Raw genomic sequence first — 21,460 nt, 5'->3', positions numbered from 1 at the left:
TCAGGAGGTTTATGTATGGAAAATAGCTCTTTGCCAGGGATTTAGGGGTTGAAGGGAGACCTGTGAAGTGTCATCACTAGGGCCAGGATAAATGGAACAAACCCCAGCACATCCTGAACAGATACATAATTTTCAACAGAGTTGTCAATTAGCACAGAGCAAGTCAGATGTCACTGGAGAAAAATCTCTGCTCTTCAGGGAAGGGAGGAATCTCTCCGTGACTCAAGAGCAGATGGTTTGGCAGCAGCAGCACAGTCAGCTCCTAGCACTGGATTAACAAATTACAGAGAGATATGCTCCCTCCTTTGTATTTACAGCACATGACTGGAAAGAGGGCTCAGGAAAAAAGGATAATGTGAGAAGAACTCACATGTAATGTCAGCTGAGTGGCCAGAAAGGATTCTCATGAAAGCCAGCAGCCTGCAGCAGGATGCTGCCTGTCTCCCTCTAGCAGATACACATTTCTGTTGGGCATAGGATCCTACCTTCTCATTCAAGATAAAACACAGCATTATGAAATGCTGATATTTCCCTCTCTTGAATTCTCACTGCTTAAATTAATGCTGAGCCTGTGTCTTTAAGCCCCGTTTGTTTCTTCTCTTGTTGCCATAGCGTTTAGTGTCTCCATGTTTGAGATTTCCTTTTTTTTTCCTTCCAGACATTACTCCATCAGCACAATTCCAGACCTGGGATTCCAGCCACTTTTGGCTAAAGGGAAACTCATTTATGTTGCTATAAAAATATCAAGCCATGTAAATGCCTGTGGCTCAGATTTAGGTCCTGTGTCTAGGAATAGCACAGGGTGAATAAGAGAAGTGAGGAAGAAGCAAACATCTCTGTGCATCTCCTCTCATTTCTCTAGTTCTACCTGTCCTTTCAAAGGCAGGGAGAGGAAGAGACCTTTGCCATCCTCTGGCATAGTAGCAATCCTTATGCTTTTGTCAGGGTGCTTTTCAGGGTGGGAGATGCTTGCCTCAAGTCTGAGCCTCTGGTTGTCTATCTGAAAAACAGAAGTAGTGAATGGATATTTAATTGCCTTAATGAAGTGTCTGCTGGTACAGGGATGGAAGATATGAGCTAAGCACAAAGTACCAGTAATATTAAGCTATTTCTTACAGCATTATTAGCACTGCTTTCTGCAAAACATTGCTGTTGACTCACCCTGGCACTCAAATTATTTAGGCTGTACAATGTGTCAATCTGTTACAGTGTACTACAGATTGAAAGAATAAGATAAAGTACTCTTTATATAGCATTAAGTTTTAAGTAGCTCTAAATAACTACTACAGCTAATTATTAACATTATACATTTCACTAAATTGCATTAAAATAAGAAAAATTATTCAGTAGAATATAAAATAAATAGAAAATAAGAAAAAAATTCAGTAGCTTAATTAGCTACTGTATTATATCACATTGTAATATATCAGAAGCAGCAGTACATGCTAGCCATTTATTGAGAAATTACATTAAAAATGCAGATAATTTTAGAAATGGGGAAAATTAAATTAAATTGGAAGGGGGTTTTTTTGCAAACAGAACATTTCATAGAGTGTTTTTTTCATTTTAACACTTTTTAAATTCAAATTCTATTTTTTGACCCTCATGAATTTCAAGGAGAAGAAAATCTAATCTCAGTCCTGGGAGTTTTCATGAGATTAAAATAAGAAGTGTGGTGCCAAATGCAAACAATTTTCCTTGTTTCTACTCACTTGTGGTTTTTGGTGGTTTTAGACGAATATTTCCTGAATACTCATGGGTTATGTTGCACAGGGAAAACCCCTGAGAGAAAGGAATTTCAGTAAAGAGCTTGTTGGCCATACTATGGTGATTTATTTTTATTACTGCTTCTTGAAGCAGTATCTTTCTGTGTTTCTCCTTTCTTTTTTTAACTTCACACATGAAAGAATGTTTCTGGCAAAGGGGAAACTAGTAAAATCCTCAGGGTGAAAGCATCTCAATTGGACTGTCTTGAGAGTCCAAAAAAAAAAAAAAAAAAAAAGAGTGCTAACAATAGAAGCAAGGCTGAGAAGTTGGGTAAGTCATGGTTAGGGAAGCAAAAAATGTTGATCAGCTGTGGGAATCCCCAAGCCTCACTGCCAGAGCACTGTGCATAAGTGCAGGAACTTGTTGCTGCAGCAGTGAAGAGCCACTGCTCTGAAAAAGCACAGGCAAATGTTCTGGCTTCCCTGTGGAGACTCTTCCTAGAGGCTGATAAGGCTGGCACAGCACAAAGCAGCTCTGCAGCAGAGCAGGAATTATATGTCTATTTGTTAGGCAGCCCAGACCAATGAATGGTGGACAATACCTGACCTCTACAAAGGGTCTCTAGCTGGGATTTCTGTTATCTCAGCATTTCCCATCACTCCCTAGCTTTGCTAAGATCCACAGTGAAGCCTATTAACATAGCAACCAGACGCACAAGTAGCTAGTAAGGACTGACAGGTAAGTTAATCTGGATCTTCTCCTTTTCCAGGTTCCCCGGCTATCAGAGAATGTGCACATTTCTGGCCAAGTCAAATTAGAGCCTGCAGTAAAAACCAAGGGGGAAGTAAAAACATTTGCAAAATCAAGATGTACATTCAAGCAATATTGTCTGATGCTGCACAGCAGAACTGCAATTGTGAAAATCAAACCATGGTTTGGGAGGGGAAAAGCTCAAGCTGCATCTAAAATCCTAATGGGGATTTGAAAAAATCCTAAAGAGGATCCTAAATAAAGATCCATACAGGCAGATCCTCACAAAGGTTAGAGATGTACAACCACATATGGAAACTGCACATTGGAAATGCCCAGCTCAAGCTTCTTATTAGCACAGGGCTGCTGACTTACCCCTGGTAAGGGCAGGGGGCAGCTGTGGATAAGTCTTCTCTTTCCTGAGCTAAAAATGATTTTTTGTTCCTACCTCCTTGCCAGCCAGCCTGCCTAATTGCTCAGCTAATTGCCCCCTCACCAGCCAAGTTAATATACAAGTTCAATGTTTGAATTTCCACCAACAGAAATATTTTGGAAATTTAATAGCACAGCTGTTCTACTAAGGCTGCCGTAAGGGAACTCTTACCAACTATTCTGGAGCAAAGATTGATTTCATCTTCTGCTGTTTTATTTTAAAAGTCCAGATCCAGACAATATCATCTTTTTGCCAATTACACTCCTGTGTCAGCTGCATCCAGTCAGCTGCATCCAAGAATACAGAATGTCAAAGGCTCTGAGCTCCAAGAAATGTCTCAGCTGGTACTTGACTCCCCTTGGCTTCTGAACACCGTGCACATGTGCACAGAAGACTTCTGCTATTTCATCTCAAATCTGACATCCCAATTTGTTGAGCTCTCATTATGAGGGCTGATTTTGATTGGGTGGTTTTGACTTCCCCACTCACAGTGATAGCCACAAACACAAATGTCCAACCCACAGCTGGACAAACACATTGTGTGATGGGTGAGCAGCTGGCTCACAGGATGGGCACAAAGGGTTACAGTGAATGGGATGACATCAGATAGTCACCTGTCAGCAGTGGAGATCCACAGGGCTCCATCCTCGGCCTTGTGCTCTTCAATATCTTCATAAATTACTTGGATGCAGGATTTCTTTATCCAAGGTGGGGAAAAGGTCTCATAGAGACAAGTTCTGAGAGAGCTGAGCTGTTTACTGCTATGTTGGAATTCAGACCATCAAGCCCTACTAAAAACAACAAATCATGGAATAACCTGTATTTAAGTAGAGACTCTTAGTGATCCACTGTCAGCATCTAAACAATTTTTGACATTTCAGAGCATTTGACCATGACCAGATTCAACTTTGATGTTTGAAGATAATAAAGCAAGTATGATGGGTGTTGCACATTAAATATTGTTTTGTTTCTCAAGCAGAATTCATAACATGAGCTCATCTGAGCATGTCACAGCTGTAGTCTAAATCAGAGCCTGAGCATCATCCTCACATTGCATATTTAACTTAGTAAATATTGTGCTTTCTTTGGTTTTGGCAGCAGGAGGCAGGAAGTTCTCGAAGTCCTTGTGTGGGCTCCTGAGTGCTGCAGCTTCTGATGAGAGGATATACAGAAGGAAGGTCCAAGGTCTTTATACAGGCTTTGTCCTTGTCCTTTGTACTAGCAGGCAGAGAGAGCACCAAAAGTAATTTGAGATAATTGTTTCAGGTTGCCTGTCCATACACTGGCATAACACAGCAGCACAGAGTGAGGAGGAGGCTCACAGTGATGTGACCCCTACAAAGCCAAATTGCCCCTTGTTGGTGTTTAATTTGAGAAACCTGTAAAAAGGCAATTAAAGAAATGCAACATATTTCTTTACACTTAGTTCTTTTCCAGAATAATAGAGCATCTGGTATAGACTTTGTGAAGGGACCTGTAATGCCTCTATCTGCTTCAGTGGTTTCAACATCCCAATGCCGAACTTAGAGACAATTTTAAGGTAAGGACTGGAAGGCAGGGTGGGATACAGGTGGCTCCTGGTGATCTGAACAGAGGAGCTGAAACAGCCCATGCAGTTGCTTGTCCGGCCCAGAAACGCCCAGTCCCAGCTCAGCTCCTCCCTACCACCAACTTGCCACTTTTTGTGGGGTAGATTACATTAAGCTCCATCTCTACTGCCACTCCATATCTGAGGAAGTTCAGATGTCTATTCAAATCTATATCAAAGCTTTAAAAAAAAAAAAAAAAATATATATATATATATATATATATATATATATATATATATATATACTTTCTGTATGATGCATTTGTTTGTTTGTGCTGTGTTCTCTAATCTCCCTGGTCTGTTTTCTTGTGACTAAGTTGAAAAACATCTCTGTGACGCCTGACAAAGAGCAGGAAGAAGAGAAGAGAGTTCACTTCAGTGACTCATAACTGTGTTTATTTTTCTCTTCTTTGAGGGATTTGTTTTATGATTCTCACTAAACTGCTTACAGAAAGTTCAACAGCTAGGCAGAAAGTCACTCGCAAGGAAACTGGGCTAAATTAAAACAAAAATGTTGGTCAGCTTCCCAGAGCAAAGAAGGTTTTTCTCTGTTATGTCTGTTCTGCTCTTCCTCTCCACCCACATACTGGAGAAGTTCAAATGGGATAAAATGGGGAACTGGATACAGATGAAAACTGAAAGTACTGTAACTGGTCTGGAAGACAGCAAACTTCATTTATCCGTCAAAACTTCTGTTTTTTTCCAATCTTTAGTTTGAGATCAGTGAGAAGGACACAGACCTATATAAACCAGAAGTTATGTGAAATGACAGTGTATAGCAACAACAAAAAACATTCTACTGCATTGACTTTCTTCAGTGTCCACCAGCAATTGCTAGCTCTCAAAGAGAACTCAAAGACCTCATTAGATATTATCAAGTAACTTATCTTCAGAGCATCCCATTCTGCAAGTGGAGAAACTGGCTAGCTAAATGTCTCACCTGCTGTCGCAGAAGGGAAATGCACAGGGCCAACTGTAGAAACAAACACCTGCATTCACTGTCTTACCAAGCTATTGGATGGAAGAAAGGTTAAGGGAGAGACTCCTGCTTTTGAATTTCATTGTTCCTGATGAAAGACACACTTTGTGCGGCACGTGGTATGCACGACACAGAGCTTCTTTCACTGTCCATAAATTGGCTGCCAGGACTCCTGAACCTGTCTCAGGGTTCTGGAGCAGGACAACCAGCACCTCTTTTCCCAGCAAGGTGGAGGCATGCAGCCTAGCTACAGCAGAACTATAAATTATCCTTATCTTGCAGTTTTACAGCCCAAAGCTCCAGCCACTCAGCAGCATTACTCTTCCTGCTGCGCTGTTTAGTGGCAGCCACAGACTTTGCAGCCTCAGGAACCAAGTATTGCTTTGGGCCAGTTAAGCTATGCAGTAACTGAGAGGCTTTCCTGTTTGTAGGTAAACCAGATTTCATTTAGTTAAAATACATTTTGATTCCAAAAAAAGCATAATGGTAATTTTAGTAAAGTTCATTGAATATAAAAATGGTCGTGGCACTTAGATATATAGGGCAGATTCAGTTCCTGAGTGTAGTCCTTAAAATTAGAATGGTCCTTTCAAAGTTCCTTTTAAATTGCATGCAATAACTATTGCTTGCTTCTGACCTTTTATTTTTTCCCTGAGAGAATGCTACATAAATACCAGATAAGTAAATATGTAATCAATAAGACATGTATTGAATGTTAATCAGGCTTAAAATTTTAAATGGGTCACACTAAGATGTAGAGGGTGCAACGGGGAAAATTCTCAATGTCGCCAACCCTAATCACAGAAAAATCATGAGCTTGGACCTTCAAAACTGGGTCACCTTCATGACTCAGATGTGTGCATGTGTATGTGTTTTGATTTCTGCTTCATACGCTGTCAGAGTCCTGACAAGGAACATCTCCACTGCACAGTGAACAGTGGTGTATGCATCACTGAAGCTGCAGAGACATAAACCCTTAAGTCCACTTGAGCCTTAATTTAGGCTAATCATTAAAGTGTGCTAAGAACTGAACCTGGGCTCCTGAGCTCAGACAGAGAGCATCACTAATGCAGCTAGAACACATCCAACCTAGCCTTGAACAATTCCAGGAATGGCCCAGCCATAGCTTCTTTGGGTGACCGCTTTCTGTGCATCTCCACCCTCACAGTAAAGTATTTCTTTCTTTTTTCCAACGTAAACCTACCCCCTTTCAGTTTAAAGCCATTTCCCCTTGTCCTATCAGTACACACCCTTGCAAAAAGTCCCTCCCAGCTTCCTCGTAGACCCCCTTCAGCTACTGAAGGGGCACAACAAGGTCACCCCAGTGCCTTCTCTTCTCTAGGTTGAACAATCCCAATTATCTCAGCCCGTCTTCTTAATGGGAAATCTAATGATCTTCATGTCTCTCCTCAGGACTCTCTCCAACAGGTCGATGTATTTACTGTGACGAAGACCTCAGAGCTGGCACTTGAGAGAGGTCTCATAAGAGTAGAGAGGCAGCATCACCTCCCTTGACCTGCTGGCCATGCTGCTTTTTATGCAGCCCAAGACATGACTGGTTTTCTGAGCTGAAAATGTCTTCTTACGTCCAGGGTCTCATCCACCACCACGCCCAAGTCCTTCCTGGCAGGGCTACTCTCAATCTGTTCATTCCTCAGCCTGTGTTGATGTTGGGGGTTGCCCTGATCCAGGCATAGCACTTTGTACTTGGCTTTGTTGAGCCTTATTGGCCCAATTCTTGTCTAGGTCCCTCTGGATACATCCCATCCCTCACACATGTCAACTGCAATGCTCAGGTTTCAAGTGTAGCCAGGATGTCCCAGAGACACCAGCTGAGGGCCCTCACTAGGTCCCCATCTCTCTAACTTTGATGTTTCATCCCACAGCTTCTCACAGGCAAGCCTGCCATTATTCCTCTCCCTCTTCAAGTCTAGTTTAAAGCTCTGCCACTGAGCCCCACTAGCTCCTGAGTGAAGACACTCCTCCTGCTTTGAGAACAATGAATCCCACCTGATGCCAGGTGTTATGTAGGCTATCTCCCTGTCAGAACTCCAACATTTTGGTGGTGACACCAGCCCCAGAGCCATGTATTTCATAAAGTGGGCCTGTCTGTTTCTTCCAAAGTCACTGCTTGCAACTGGAAAGATAAGTGAGAAGACAACTCTGCTCCATATTCCTTATCTGTCCCAAGGCTCTGAAGTCTCTTTTGATCCCCCCTGAACTGTGTTGTGACTTCATCAACCCACCACATGGAAGAGCAGTAAGAGATAGAACTTAGTCTTGTTTGAAGTCTGAAAGTGTCAGTCAATAACTCAATCCCAACAGCAGGAATGTGTAGAACAGCTATTGCAACAGGTAACTGGTATTGCAGCCACAGTCAGTGCTTCCAGCAGAGACATCTGCTGGATAGAGCAAGGAGGAGTGGAGTGACTTAAAATTGAATAAAACAAAACCCTAGTGAATGTGGAAAAGGAAGAGCCCTCATGAGAAGGGAGGGAGCCTCGGTGCGGGCTGTTGCAAAAAACTATACTGTCACATGAGATGGAATTGTACCTGTCCCCAGAGGTTGAGTTGCTGCCCATATGTGCCTAGAGGTTGTATCCTCTGTGGCAAGCACATTTCTCTCTGTGCACCTCAATAAAAAATCCTGAGAGAGAGAGAAATGTGCTTGCCACATATCCTCTATCCTTCAGGATGTTGCACGTGCTGATGTGTATGCTGCCTGCTGCTGTACAGCCCTAACTGCCTGAGTGTCAGGCCAGGGATGTCCCTACAGACAAGCTCCAGGCTGCCATGAATGCCTGGTGTGGGTAAGAGGCAGACAGAGCAGAGAAACCCTGCACCATGCAGGCACAGTGTAAGAAGACTTCCTCTGGCAGGACCTGTGGGCCAAAGGACAGGGACTGGGACACTGCTCTAAATTTCTTACTGCCTCACCTGACAGCTGCATGTAGGGGCAGAGGACGCCTTCAAGGAGCGGAGAAGCTGGGGAAGAGAAGCAAATGTCCAGGGAATTCAGACATTTCTTTTGTCTGTGTCTTCCCCCTTCAGCACTCTTGGCAGCCGAAGAGGGTCCTCTGGCCTTGGAAAGAACCCAGCTGCCTCTGCAGGCAACACATCAGAGAGAAGGTATTAGTGGGCTGGAAACTCAGTTTGCTGTTTAAGCTGGTCCTTTTCTCTGCTTCACTTAGAGACAACTGAACATCTGGCTTTCCACTGGCACAGCTGGGGGTTTTACCTTAAGACTAATTAGAACAGTTTCCCTGGCAGTGGAAAAGCTGCAGTTTTTAGGACTTGCTGAAAATTTTAAGAAATGTCCTCAGTATATTTTTACAGTAGAAGCTGAATGTTATGACCTTTTTTTTTCCTTTCTGTGACAATAGTAACTCTACCTTTAGCCTGACGTTATTTTTCTAGTCAAGTCTGGTCCACTTCAGTTTTTAACTGAAACATCACAGGGCTAACATATTAAAGTGATGATATTTTTAATAGTGATGGTATTTAACCCCTGGCACAGCTTACCAGAAGGTGATGGAGGTTCTCTATCTAAAGACAGTATCTTTCCAAACCATATATACTTCTCCACATAAAACCTCATGGGTTTGCAGGAAGGGTCAGGAGCAAAGAAGGCCTGTGGGCTATTATCAAGGTGGTTTGACCTTCTCTCTTCTGGAAAGACACTAAATTTGGATTTCTCCTCTCTTTTCTGTTCTGCTACAACAGGGCAGGTTCCTAGAATTACTGTATTGAATAATAGAGCTGTATTGAACAATATTCTTCACTTACATGTTTTGGCAGCCAGAAGAAGGAGAGAAGAAAAGTTACTGATATAACTGACATGAATAATATATGATATAACTGACATGAATACTGTAGGCCATGGTGTCTTAGCTTTCAGGACACCCTACTTGAAAGCAGAGGCTATTACCTAATGTCTTATTTATCCTCTCATGGGGTAATTACCTTTTCTCTCCCTGAATCACCACAGCAGTTTCACTTCAAGAGGTCTTGAACCTCTTTACCTCCTGATCTTAAAAAAAAAGTATATTTTTTTAACAGACACAAATGGCTGTTTCCCTCCAGAATGGACTGTATTTGAGGGTGAGTGGTGATCTCCCAGAACTGTTCTAATGTGCATGCTGAGAGTTTCAGTGAGCAGCTCACCACTGCACAGCTTTGCCAGTTCAGATCAGCCAAGGATTTCCCCCCAAGCCATGAAAAGCAAGGCCATCATGCCTGATGTTGCTCATATGAAAAATCTTCCCAGCTTAATCATTAACTGTCTGGAGAGGCTGGGTTGTATTTGTATAATGGATGCTGCTGACTGTCACCAGATGACACAAGGAAAAACGACGCACTACAGCTTTGGTCACGATGAAGAGACTAATTTATTTTCTCTGACTCCAATCTTTTATAGTTCTCAAAAGGTGCCAGTGGATTGGAGGGTGAACGTGCCACCTCTCCAACGACACTGGACAAACTACCTGTACATCAAATTTCTCCGCCTCTATGAAAGAATGCAAAACAATAGGTTGTTTACAGAAAGTTGTGTGGGAAAGTTCTCTACAAGAATGTAAACTCAGAAGGCTTTAGAAAACTCTTGATAATCAGGGCGACAGCTGACCTATCATTTCAATTTATTTCTTTCATGACAGTTCTGCAGAGTTTGCTTGTCAGAGACCCTGAGAATGTCAGTCTGAGCATAACACAAATGTCTTTCCATCTTTTCTATTAACTTTTAATGGGAATGAGAACAAATCCCCTAAAAGACTCTGCATCATCAAGCACCTGACATATCTTATGAACACTTTCAAGAGCCAGGCACAAGAGCTGAAGCACTTACTCATTTATTGCTTTGATATTAAAAACAGAGAGTCCCAGAGCACAGGGGAGATAGGTTCCATTCTATGTACAGAAATTGCCTAGCTTCATATTCTGCATGGTACATCAGATTGAAAAAAAGCCCACAAACAAATAAAACAAAATAAAACAAAGCAAAACAAAACAAAAAAATACTTATATATTCCCATATGTCTGAGAGCTTTTCTGTGAAATCAGTACAGAGTCAAAGCAACAGAAAAGCTTCCAGATTTCTCTATTCCAGGCTGAGACAAGTTTGTAAATACTTCCAGAAATTGCCAACATGCCTGCAGGGTAACATTTCTAAAGTACACCTCCCTGATATGAAATGCAGAGCACCTTAACTTCTTCAGCCCTTCCCCAGTCACAACCAGCTGTAAATCCTGCCCTTCAGTTGTCGGAATATCTCATCATGAGGGATGCATTTTTTAGGCTGAGAAATACAAATCCACCTTGACAGAGCCAGTCAGGCATATACATGGGCTATGCTGCTGATAGGTTTGTACCAAGCACTCCCAGTGTGAGAATAACCTACAGTGACACTAGCAGATAACATTTTTGCACTCTAACTTGTTGCCTGTATGGTTTATTCCAAACTCCCCACCTTTCCTCAGGAGAAACAAGCTGTATTGGCAGCAGAGGTGTTTTGAAGGTAACCCTGCACCTGTAGTAGGTAGCTTTGCAGGCACAGCTCTTCACCCCTAGCCGTCTAGCCTAAGTAACTTCCTTGCAATAGGAAGAGTTGAAACACACAGGCTACACTGGCAAGAGGATCTGAGCCTGAGCTGCCTTTCCCCCAGGAGGATATGGGTTCAGACAGTACAGAAGGACAGCATAAGGTGCTCTCACTACTAAGTAAGCTGGCACCAGGGAGGCTGCATGGGGAGGAACCCGTCATCATCAGGAAGGGAGCCCTTCAAATCAGCCAGTGTAGGTTACTGGGGTGGGGAGAATTGATACTGCCCTGATGGAAGCTCCTGATACCCGCATTTACCCTTACCCAGAGACTCAAAATACAAAGGGAGGAAATGTTGAGAGAGAGGAAAGTGCAGCACTGAGGAAGCCAGGGCATAATTTTGCTCCAGCCTGTCTGCAGCAGCTTTCACAGCAGACCCAAGTCCCACAGGTGGAGGCACATTGCACCATGTACTCAGTGCCCTTTTCCCAACAGCAATCTCAAGTGGTCCCTTTAAAAATGGCTCTCACTAGTTTGGGAGTTCACTGGCACCAACTCATTGCCAGGAACCAAAGGTGCTAAACAGGGGTGGGAACAAGCTATTCGTGGACAGTTGAGGAAATGCTGGATAGAAATAGAGGTGTTTGGTAACCTGACTGATAAAGAAGAAAGGGTGCACATAGAGCTGGAGAAGTACTCAAGCTGGGAACGAGCTGTATAAAAATGAAATGTAGAAAAAATATGCTGGAGCAGAATAAAAGGACTCTATTCCCATCCCACCCTGGGATCCTGAACCATAGTGTAGAGTAAATGAATGGCTTCATGTGTTGTGCTAGTGAGAGAGATCCCCATGAAGCAGTAGCTCAGCCTCAGCCCCTGCAGTCTCCAGGAAAGGAGCCCACATCCCTGCTGCAGTTGATGTGGCAGTCACCAGACTCAATAACTTGGCTTTGAGATGTGTGAGGTGTGGCTTTGGGTATGCAATAAAACCAGTGTTGAATAGAAAGTTGTCTGTTGGTACTCAGTGAAGGCAGAGAAAATTTCATGAGCCTGGGAATTACTGGAGGGGACTGACTAATTTTGGTAGTCCAAAAAGGTCTGTGCTGGGAAATAACTTCCATGCAATGCCTCTGAAATGTGGGGGTGGAGGCATTGTACTGAAGCCTTGAGCTGTGGGAGAGTATCATTCAAAGATATGTGATGTTAGCACAGGCCAGAACTTGCCTGAGCCAGAGGGTGCCTATTCATGGCTGGAACAGTCCTCCCTGCAGCAGGCTACAGATGTTACCCCTCTGTCAGCTGCAGCTCCAGCCATCGAGGAGGCTCCCTCCTGCCCTGGAGAGCACTGGTAGACCTCTGGTTGCTTTGGAGGTGCTAATAGTTTTGGGCTCTGGTGCAATGGAGATTCGCTCTGTGCCTGGTTTGCCAGCCTTCCTTGACCAGCAGAGACTGTTTTCTGGGGCAGGACCTCTCAACTCCAGCATAGATACAGTGTCCAGAAAAATAAAGTCCCCATCTGCTTTCCCATGATCCTAATCCTATCAAAGCCCATTTGAGTTTGGCATTTGTCTTGAATGCAAAATTTTCACTGCAGGGGAGAAGTCTTCAAGCCTCTGTTCAGTTCCTGTTTCTTCTGCCTTTATTGGGAGGAATTGCTGTCTGCAATGAGAGACATTCCACATCACTGAGAAGGTGGGTACTGGGGTGCTAGGAGGGGAATGAGCAGAATAAACCCTTCCCTAGACTAAAAACAGTGTGAAACACCAGCAGTCAGGTATTCTGTGAACCTAGCTTTGCCAGGCAGCTAAAATCAAATTAATATAAGAAACAACACAAGGAAGCCAGAAATTATTTTGTTATCTCTCTGCTTGCTAGAATTCTGGGCCTGGACAGCAGCCAGCACTCCCTTCCCCAGTACAGGGCTGTGAAGCCTGGAGACTTTCTCCTTTATCTCTGAGCTGCTCATTGCAATGTCTGCAAAGCACTAACAAGACATCTGATTGACCCAAATATATCAGTGATCACAGTTTCAGGAATGCTTAACATGCTGTAAATTGAACAGCTTGCCTGATGTTTAACCCTCTACCAATTATCTGGTTTTATAAATATTGCAACTTGTAAGCAGGATTATTAGCCAGAGGGCTGGCTCAGCTAAACTCTGGCTTGTACTCCTTTCAAAGAGTGCAGCTGGGAGGCAGAGTATTTGGAGGAAGTGATGTTTTCCCAGCTATTGATTTAAGGGTGTAGTCACAGTATAGCTTGTTGATTAACTGCCTAGCTTACAAGAGGCAAGCTGTAATTCAAATGAATGTCATGCATAACTTGGAGGTTATGTCCACCTTAATAACAGGAAATCTAGTGTCCTTATCCATGGCAATGGTTCTTCTCTGGAGAGAAATCCCAGTGCAGACACTGGCAGCTGGATGCTCACTAGAAGCATAACTCACCTGAAAGAAACACAGTTTCATATAAAGCAAAATACACGTCCAACCTATGTATGGAATAAAATTAGTTTTTTGCTTTCAATAATTTTCCAGCAAGCTAGGAGTTCTCTTAAACCTATTTCAAACTAGAAAGTGGCAGAGAACAGAGGCAATTCTGTGTCATTTCTTTGGTAAAAATACTGTTGGATAAAAGCCTTCTGCTCAGAGTACTGTTCTCATCGACCACTGTGAAGGGTAGCAAACACCAGCTCCAAATCGCATACCTGGCGTTCACCGCGCAGCTCGTGTGGCTTCAAAGGGTGAAAATGTAAAGCGTCATCTGGCAATAAGGCTCCAGGGTCGGAACAGCACGAGACCCGAATTCTTGGGTAGCAAGAGGAATGTTTGACAGCTTGCATCGCCTTTGAGGGGCTGGTATCTCTCATTATCACCAGGACCCGTGCCGCCGGTGCCGCCGGCGGGTGCAGCGCGGACCCGGGAGCAGCAGGCGGTGCTGGTGCGACACGGCCGCGGCCGCACCGAGCGGCGGGAAGGCTCCCGCTGCGCTCCGCCCGGGAATTTGAGGCAGAAGACAGGGAAAAAAAGACAGGGAAAAAAAGACAGGGAATTCAGCTTCTGGTGTTTTTTTTTGTTTTTTTGTTTTTTGTTTTTTTTTTTTTTTTTTTTTTTCCTTTTCTTTGCGTTGTTTGTGGTGGGTTTGGGTTTTTGGTCTTTTTTTTTTATTTTTGTTTTGGGTTTTTTTTGCGGTGGCCGAGTTGTATATGTATGTATAACTGCGAGTTGTTAAGGTGTATTAGGAGAGTTTGAATGTTTTTAACAAAATTGTGGAAAAGAAAGAATTCCCTAATTCTTATTTTAAAAGAAAATAAACTGTATTCCATCCAACCTGGAAGACTGGAGTGTGGATGAAAAACTGAGTTGTTATGATACCTCAAGAAAGCAGAAAGAGTTCAAGAGACGAGAAAGGATTTTTTTTTTTTCTTTCTCAGTAGTTAAGATTCTGAGTGCAGTGGTTTTGCTGCACTGATCCAACCTCAATAAGTACTTTGGAGGATAGCCACAGCAATGATAGCAGAAGTGAAAGGTGTTTAATCTCGTTCGGCTCACAAACGTGTTCTTTGCAAGAGAAGTCCCCAGTAAAATACTGAAAGAGCAGAGCTAAGCATCTTTGCCTTGAGAAGGCAGAAAAATTGAAATAGGGAATAGAGAAATAGCTACTCTTCTAAACACCTCACAGGGACACAACTTGAAAAGAAAGGCTGGCTGTCGTTCTCTCGGGTAGGATATCCCGCGAGGGGGGTTAACCCCTCTCGAGAGGGTTAAAATGCCAGGAAAAACTGGTCTGCAGACTCCGTGACACACCTGGTGCTTGAGCACCGCAAACATCCCGGTGTAAAAGGACGCGAAGGACGCCGCCCTCCGTGCAGGCGGGCCTCCAGCGAAGCGGGAAGAACAGGTGATGCTCCATGGGGTCTCACCACCGCGCCTCGCCCTCGGTCACTGGCGGCCCTGCCCGGCAGGGAGCCCCGGCATCACGCAGCGGTGTGCGGGTGGGTCCGGTTCCGCTGCCGGGCGGACAGGTGTCTGTCCGGGTGTGCACCGCGCGGTGCTCGTGTTTGCAACGATCCCTTTGTGCAACCACCTGCCGGCTCCCGGCCACCGCGCGGTCCCGAGCGCCGGGCTGGAGGTGACGGGTGATGGAGCGGAGGGGGTGCCGCTCTGCCTCTGACCGCGGCGCGACCCTGCCGTGCGACCGAGGGCGGGAGGAGGCGCGGTCCCGCCCGGGGCTCCGCGGCCGCCCGTGCACCGGCGCGGGGGGCGGCCCCGCTGGCGTGCGTACCGCCTTCCTCTTCCTCTTCCCCCTCCCCTCTTTCCTCCCTCGGTGTGCAGGCTCCTTTGTGCTGCCTGCAGCGGCGAGGAGGAACCGGCGGGCCAAGCGCCCGCGCCGCAGCGCTCTCCCTTCCCGCGGGCGGGCGACCGGCTCGGCTCCCACGCCATCCGCAACCCTTCCGCTTCTTCGACGAGGCTCTCCGCCGCTTGTGGGACCGCCACCCCCACCGCGCAGACCATCGCCGTTTGAAGCGGAGGGCCACGCCAGGAGACGGGGCGGGCCGGGCGCGCCCCCCCCCCCCCCTCGGCTCCCCCACGTGGTGTGGTGCCGGTGTCTCCTGGCCGCCGGCAGAGCTGGGCGCACGCGGCGTGGGGCAGCCGCCTGGGCTCGTGTGCTCCCGCCGCCGCTCCCCGGGCGGCAGATCCGGCCCGCGGCCATGCGCCAGCGCTGCGCTGAGCGGCCGAGCGGCGGGGCTGCACCGCCGCCGCGTCCCGCGGTAGCGGCGTGAAGCGGCGTGAGGATGAAGCGGGCGAGGCGGGCCGCACCGGGCCCCCTGCCTGTGCTGGGGCTGCTGCTGCTGGGCGCCCTGCCGGGGCTCTGGACGGTGCTGCTGCGGCGGGAGACGGCGGCGCTGCCGGAACTGCGCCCGCCCGCCGGGCAGTCCCCGGGGCGATGGGGCTGGGGGCGCTCCCCGGCGGCGCGGGGCGAGTCCGGCGGCGGCGGGCAGAAAACTTTTCGGACGCTGCTGGCGGTGCCGGCGGCGGCGACGGACCGGGAGGAGCGGTACGCTGAGGAGCGGCTCGCTGTGACCAACTCGCAGCCGCCGGCCGACACCGCCTCCCCGGTGGAGCGGGGCATCTTCTGGAGCCGTGAGCTGGAAGAGCAGGTGCCGCCGGGCTTCGCGGCGGAGGAGGCGGCGGCGTGGCTGTCGGCCGCCCGCGCAGCCCGCGTGGCCTCGCTGGAGCGGGGCGGCTGCGGGCGCAGCTCCAACCGGCTGGCGCGGCTGTCGGACGGGAGCCGCGCCTGCGTCCGCTACGGCATCAACCCGGAGCAGATCCAGGGCGAGGCGCTCTCGTATCACCTGGCCGGGGTGCTGGGCATGCAGGAGCGGCTGCCGCCTATGGCCCTCGCCCTGGTGGAAGCCCGCGGGCGTCAGTGGGAGCCGGTGCGCGAGGAGCTGCGTGGCTCGCACTGGGCCGAGGGTGCCGTGGTCAGCCTGACCCGCTGGGTGGACAATCTCACCGCCGTGGTGGCTCCCGCGCCCTGGGGCGCCGAGGCGGGCGCTGGCCGGCGGCTGCAGCCGCTGTCGGCGGGGGAGTTGGACGGGCTGTCGCCGTCGCAGCTGGTGGAGCTGGTGCAGTGGAGCGATCTGATCCTCTTCGACTACCTGACGGCCAACTTCGACCGCCTGGTCAGCAACCTCTTCAGCCTGCAGTGGGACCCGCGGGTGATGCGCCGCGCCACCAGCAACCTGCTCCGCGCCCCCGACGGCGGGCTCGTCTTCATGGACAACGAGGCGGGGCTGGTGCACGGCTACCGCCTCCTCGCCATGTGGGACCCCTACAACGAGCCGCTGCTCCGCTCCGTGTGCGTGTTCCGTGAGGGCACGGCCCGTCGGGTGGCCGAGCTGCACCGCCGCCGCAGCGCTGCCGCCGAGCTGCGCCGCCGGTACCGGGCGCGGGAGCCGCTCTGGGCGCGCCTCGGCTTCCTCTCCGAGCGCCAGGCCGAGCTCCTGCAGGCCCGCGTCGATTTCGTGCACCGCCACATCGCCCACTGCCGCGCCCAGGCCGCCGTGCTCTGAGCGCCCCGGGGCCGCAGCGCTCCGGCTTTCCTTTGCTCCCGGGCAGCGCGGCTGACTTGCCCCGGCAGCGGCCGCGGGCCGCAGCTGAGCCAGCCTGCCACCTCGGTTCCCCGTAGTCGCTGTGACTGCCGGGGACGGGGGAGATAATGGGCTACCTGCCTGCCGGGGCTGTCGAGAGCAGCGATTCATTCGCTTTGTCAAGGATTCTGAAGATGCAGAACACCATCGCTATAATTACGGCCCGGTTCCACTCCAGGACTCTGCCCCCAGAGTTGGAAAAATAAGAGGGTTCAGCATCTTCACTGCTTTCCCTTAATTCTCTTAATGAACTCACCCTCTTAAGAGACCCCATAGGAAAGCAGTTGTCTTTTGTCTGGATTGGGGTCGAGTAACTTGTTTCCTTTCAACGAAGGCAGGCAGAAATTTTTTTATATATTATTCCTTTTGCAACGGCATATTTAAATATGAATGTTGATATTCATAGACCAAGAACTGATTGCACAATAGGGAAGCCCCTAACTAGTGAAACTGCCCTATTCATGAAACTTGTTTCCTACCAGTTTTCTTTAACGAGAGTGAACCTTTCCACTGATTGTTAAATCTTGTTGATGAAAAGTGTACAGGAAGCCCATATTCTTAGGGGTTTTTTTTGTGGATTCATTGGGTTAAACTGTTCTGATTCTTAAGGGTTTGTTTGTAATCATCATAATTTCATCTTACCTGTAAAGTAACTGACTAATGGGTGGCATAAGAAGATCTCCCATTTTTAAAAAATATTGCTACGTGCTAAGACTTTGACACAATAGTTAAAGTGGAGGAAAAACTGTTTCATGCACTTTACTTTGACTTTTTAATATTTTTTTAATAGAAGACCTTTTTATTTTACAAAGTCTGCCTTTTATGTACATTATATATGTTCATAAACTTTTCTGTAACATACTAAAGAAACTGATATTCCAGTAAAGTGTGTTAATGTTTTGCCTTCGGTGGCCTGGATGTTTGCCTGAGCTTTGACAAGGAAGCATGCATCTCCTAGGTCTTTCGTGATGGGTGATGGAGGTCACCACTTCACAGCTTGTCACTCGACTGAACAGAATGAACTTTTACTCAGTCCCTCTGAGGCAAGGAGGGGTAGAGTTTAGCTTTCCTAGGTGTTCCTGAAAGGGGAAAAGCTCTTGGAGTGGCTAAAGTAGTGTGAGTGCTTCATCTGAATAGACATTTATCTGGTTTTCAAAGCCTGAAATGGACTGCCTGGGCTAACCCCAAGATAACTGAAGCGGTTAGTTTCAGCAAACTGACAGAGCTGGTGTGGGCTAGCTGCTGTCAGCCTTTTTGGGTGCTGGGACTGGATACCAACCTGGCGCAGGTTCAGCTGTTCCTGCTTCAAAGGTTTGTCCAGGAATTGGAGTGCTTTCAGTGGTGTTCATACTGTCTTCCCATTTTGGTTATCTTTGCAATGAAGAACAGGAAAACTTTTTAATCATTCTGAAATAGTTGATGGGTTTTTTTCCCCTACAGAATTCTGTTCTACGGCGAAGTAGTACCAGTGGACGTACAAAATAAAATATTGGCATCGCTTGCTTGCTTTTTTAAATGTACCAGTATTCATAGAAGAGGCCATTGTATGGCTCGAAATAACAGCCAGAATAAGGACAACGGATAAACTAATCCCTTTTAGACCCCAAATGCCAGTATATATCCTGCTATAATCAAACAGCAGCATAATCTCTTCTACATCTGGACAGGCAGCTCTCGATGAAGGCAGCAGCATGCCCCAGTGGCTGCTGTGCAAATAGGTGCTGTTTTCAGTGCCGAGCACTAACCCTCCCTTGAACTCGGGAGGGCTGTGCATTCCTATCTACAGGAGGTCTTTGGTCTATTCATTATTTAGAGTAAACTTCACATAAAGACAATTTTCATTGGCCATTACAGTGTTTTGGAGGTTTTGGGGGATAGTTTTTTTAGTAAGACAACAGTTTTGCAAACAAAATTAATGGTTAATTAATTAGATATGTTAGAAAGTGCATCTTTGTGTATGAGTATTTATTTCAATATGTCCCAGCAGCCTGCAAGACTAGCTTTCGTTCAGCTGCTGAACTGTCAAGGCTCTCTATTGAGCTTGTATTTATAGTTCACTGCATTTATCTCTACGAACAATGCACAGAATCCCATGTGACATTCCCTTGTCATTTACATGATAATACAAAACTTAACTGTAATTCTTAATTCTTCTTTAGCATTGCTTTGTAACTGGAATGCAGCAGTTTCTGTCACATTCACCTCATGAAAATATATTTAAATAATAAACTGCTAGCATACATTTTAAACCACTGTGAAGAGCAAACTGCTGTGCCACAAGCATCTAAGGTTTTATTTCTGTTTAAGTACTTCTATAATTATGGCACAACTGTGGCTTTGATGGCTAATGAGAAGTAAATCTCGTTTGCAATGTCTTTAGAGCCAGAGCCTAGCTAATTACCTCTTTCAAGAAGAAACATGATTTCCTATTTGGTGACTGGTGACTACCTCAAGTTATATATAAGTTTATATATAAGTTACATATTCAAAAATGGTGTAGTTGTAGGTTGGTGTGAAACCTAGAGATGCTATGCTGGGGAAGCAGTGCCCTGGGAAATGTGTTCATTCAAAAAGGATGGACAAAACTAGCATAGATGGATGACGATACTTCATTCTGTTGCTCTATTTTATTCTTCTGGTGCAGATCATCTTCTGTAAAAGCTTTGAATTATCATTATATTAAGGCAAACTTACTCTTTTTCTGTGATTTCTTTAAGGCAACAATGCTTTAAGCAAATTAGTAAAAGTAAATTACTTTTTGCACGTATTTTAGCTGTATGTGCTGTGTTACATTTGACTATCCTGCAGAACCAAGGGATGAAACTCTGTAAAACTTGATGTGGTGTAATTTCAATGGCACTCCTCTAACTCTGCTTACTTCCAGTAGAGTTTCTTTTGAGTCAAAGTAATCAGACAGGCAAGGAGAGCTGAGAACAGGAAGACTTCAGAACCTGAAAGTTGTGAGTAGAAGGTTGTCAGTAGTAGGATCGGCAGGTTCTGGCTATGCATTGCCAGCTCCTCAGCAGCACTTTACCTGGAGCTCAAGGAATTGTCTGCTCAACCTGTATGAGAATGGGGCTGTAGGGCTTTAGACCTCCCTCAGCAGAACACTTAAGGATGCACTTCCCACTACTTTTCACAGGCTTTCCATAAAGTGTGTGTTGACAAAGTGGGCTGCACTGGTGCCTTGGTCAAATGTGGCCTCTTGCATAGATCTGAAGAGGCTGGGTGAGGGTCACAGCCCAGATGTGGTCTGGGTCTCTCCCAGGTGTGAGACAGGAGGTGTTTAACAAAGTAGGTAGGAGACGGTGCTTAACTGGTAACACAAGCTTCAGGGGAAAAAAAACAAACCAAACAAAAAACCCCAAACAGAACAGGGAAAAGTATCTAGAGAGGATGTATTTGAATACACTGTATTCAGTTCCGTATTCCTGTATGTTTCCCTAGTTAAATTCAGAATAACTCTCCTGATTTTTTCTTGCATTGGAATCTGAGGAGGCTTGTAGGGTTAGGTGGTTGCTGCTATTCCCAGCTTGAGTTCATAGCCACTGGGACAGTGTCTCCAAGAACTAGCACAGTGAAGGGAGGGCCAAGTTCACAGTTTCTGAGAACTAAAGGATATCAAAATTGCACTTCCAGTGGCTATTGCACCCCCAGGGTGCACCAAACAGCAAAGCCTGTGAATTCAGTGGGGTTCCCACTTGGTAAAAAAAGCAAGAATGTTGTTTGCAGCACAAATCTCCTTTGCTTCTCTTTGCTTGCATCTGAAGTAATTTCCAGTATGGATTTATTTTCAGTGTGGACTTCCATTTGAGAATTTCCTTCACAGCCTGGGAAGCTCTTCCCAGGTGCAGAGTTCCCTTACCTTTCACACAAAGCAGCTGCCCTGGGGATGGAGCTGTTTTGACCTCTGGTGCCACACACTTCACTGCCCTGCTGTGGCTGTGTCAGCCCATTCAGAGATTGGGGAAATAGCTCAGGGCCAGTGGAAGACAGCGAAAATGTAGTTAGTAACACTGACTCACTGGTCATACAGCATGCTCTTGACATCACCAGCATATTTTTTTGCTTTCCCTTTGAAGTTTGATGCCTTTTTTAAAGTTAATAAACTTAGAATTATCTCACTGACATTACTAGGTGGTCCAGGACTGTGAGATAGGAGATTATATTAAAACTTAATCCCATTTTGCATGTTATTCCTACTTTGCAACCACAGCATGAAATCTAATCACTTCTTCAGAGCTGTGCTCCCTGGGTTAAATGTGGTAGAGCTCCCAGGAGAAGGGGCTGGGCTGCACATTAAGCAGTGCCTG

At 46.4% G+C, this 21,460-nt stretch overlaps 1 protein-coding gene across 1 annotated transcript; it reads left to right on the top strand.

Moving 5' to 3' along the window:
- The first annotated feature begins 15,633 nt into the window (after positions 1 to 15,633).
- Positions 15,634 to 19,914, top strand: FJX1 (four-jointed box kinase 1). Its single transcript, XM_053981550.1, has one exon. It carries the CDS (start codon positions 15,789 to 15,791, stop codon positions 17,067 to 17,069), a length of 1,281 nt encoding a protein of 426 aa, XP_053837525.1. The 5' UTR covers positions 15,634 to 15,788; the 3' UTR covers positions 17,070 to 19,914.
- The last annotated feature ends 1,546 nt before the right edge of the window (positions 19,915 to 21,460 follow it).

Source organism: Vidua macroura, chromosome 6 (genome assembly GCF_024509145.1).
Source record: "Vidua macroura isolate BioBank_ID:100142 chromosome 6, ASM2450914v1, whole genome shotgun sequence".
Classification (NCBI taxonomy): domain Eukaryota; kingdom Metazoa; phylum Chordata; class Aves; order Passeriformes; family Viduidae; genus Vidua; species Vidua macroura.
Note: the sequence above shows the minus strand (reverse complement) of the source record. Positions and strands in the feature narration are given on the sequence as shown.

What these genes read in the sequence shown, in the direction of transcription:
- FJX1 (XM_053981550.1), top strand. Translation starts at nt 15,789, where the DNA reads ATGAAGCGGGCGAGGCGGGCCGCACCGGGCCCCCTGCCTGTGCTGGGG.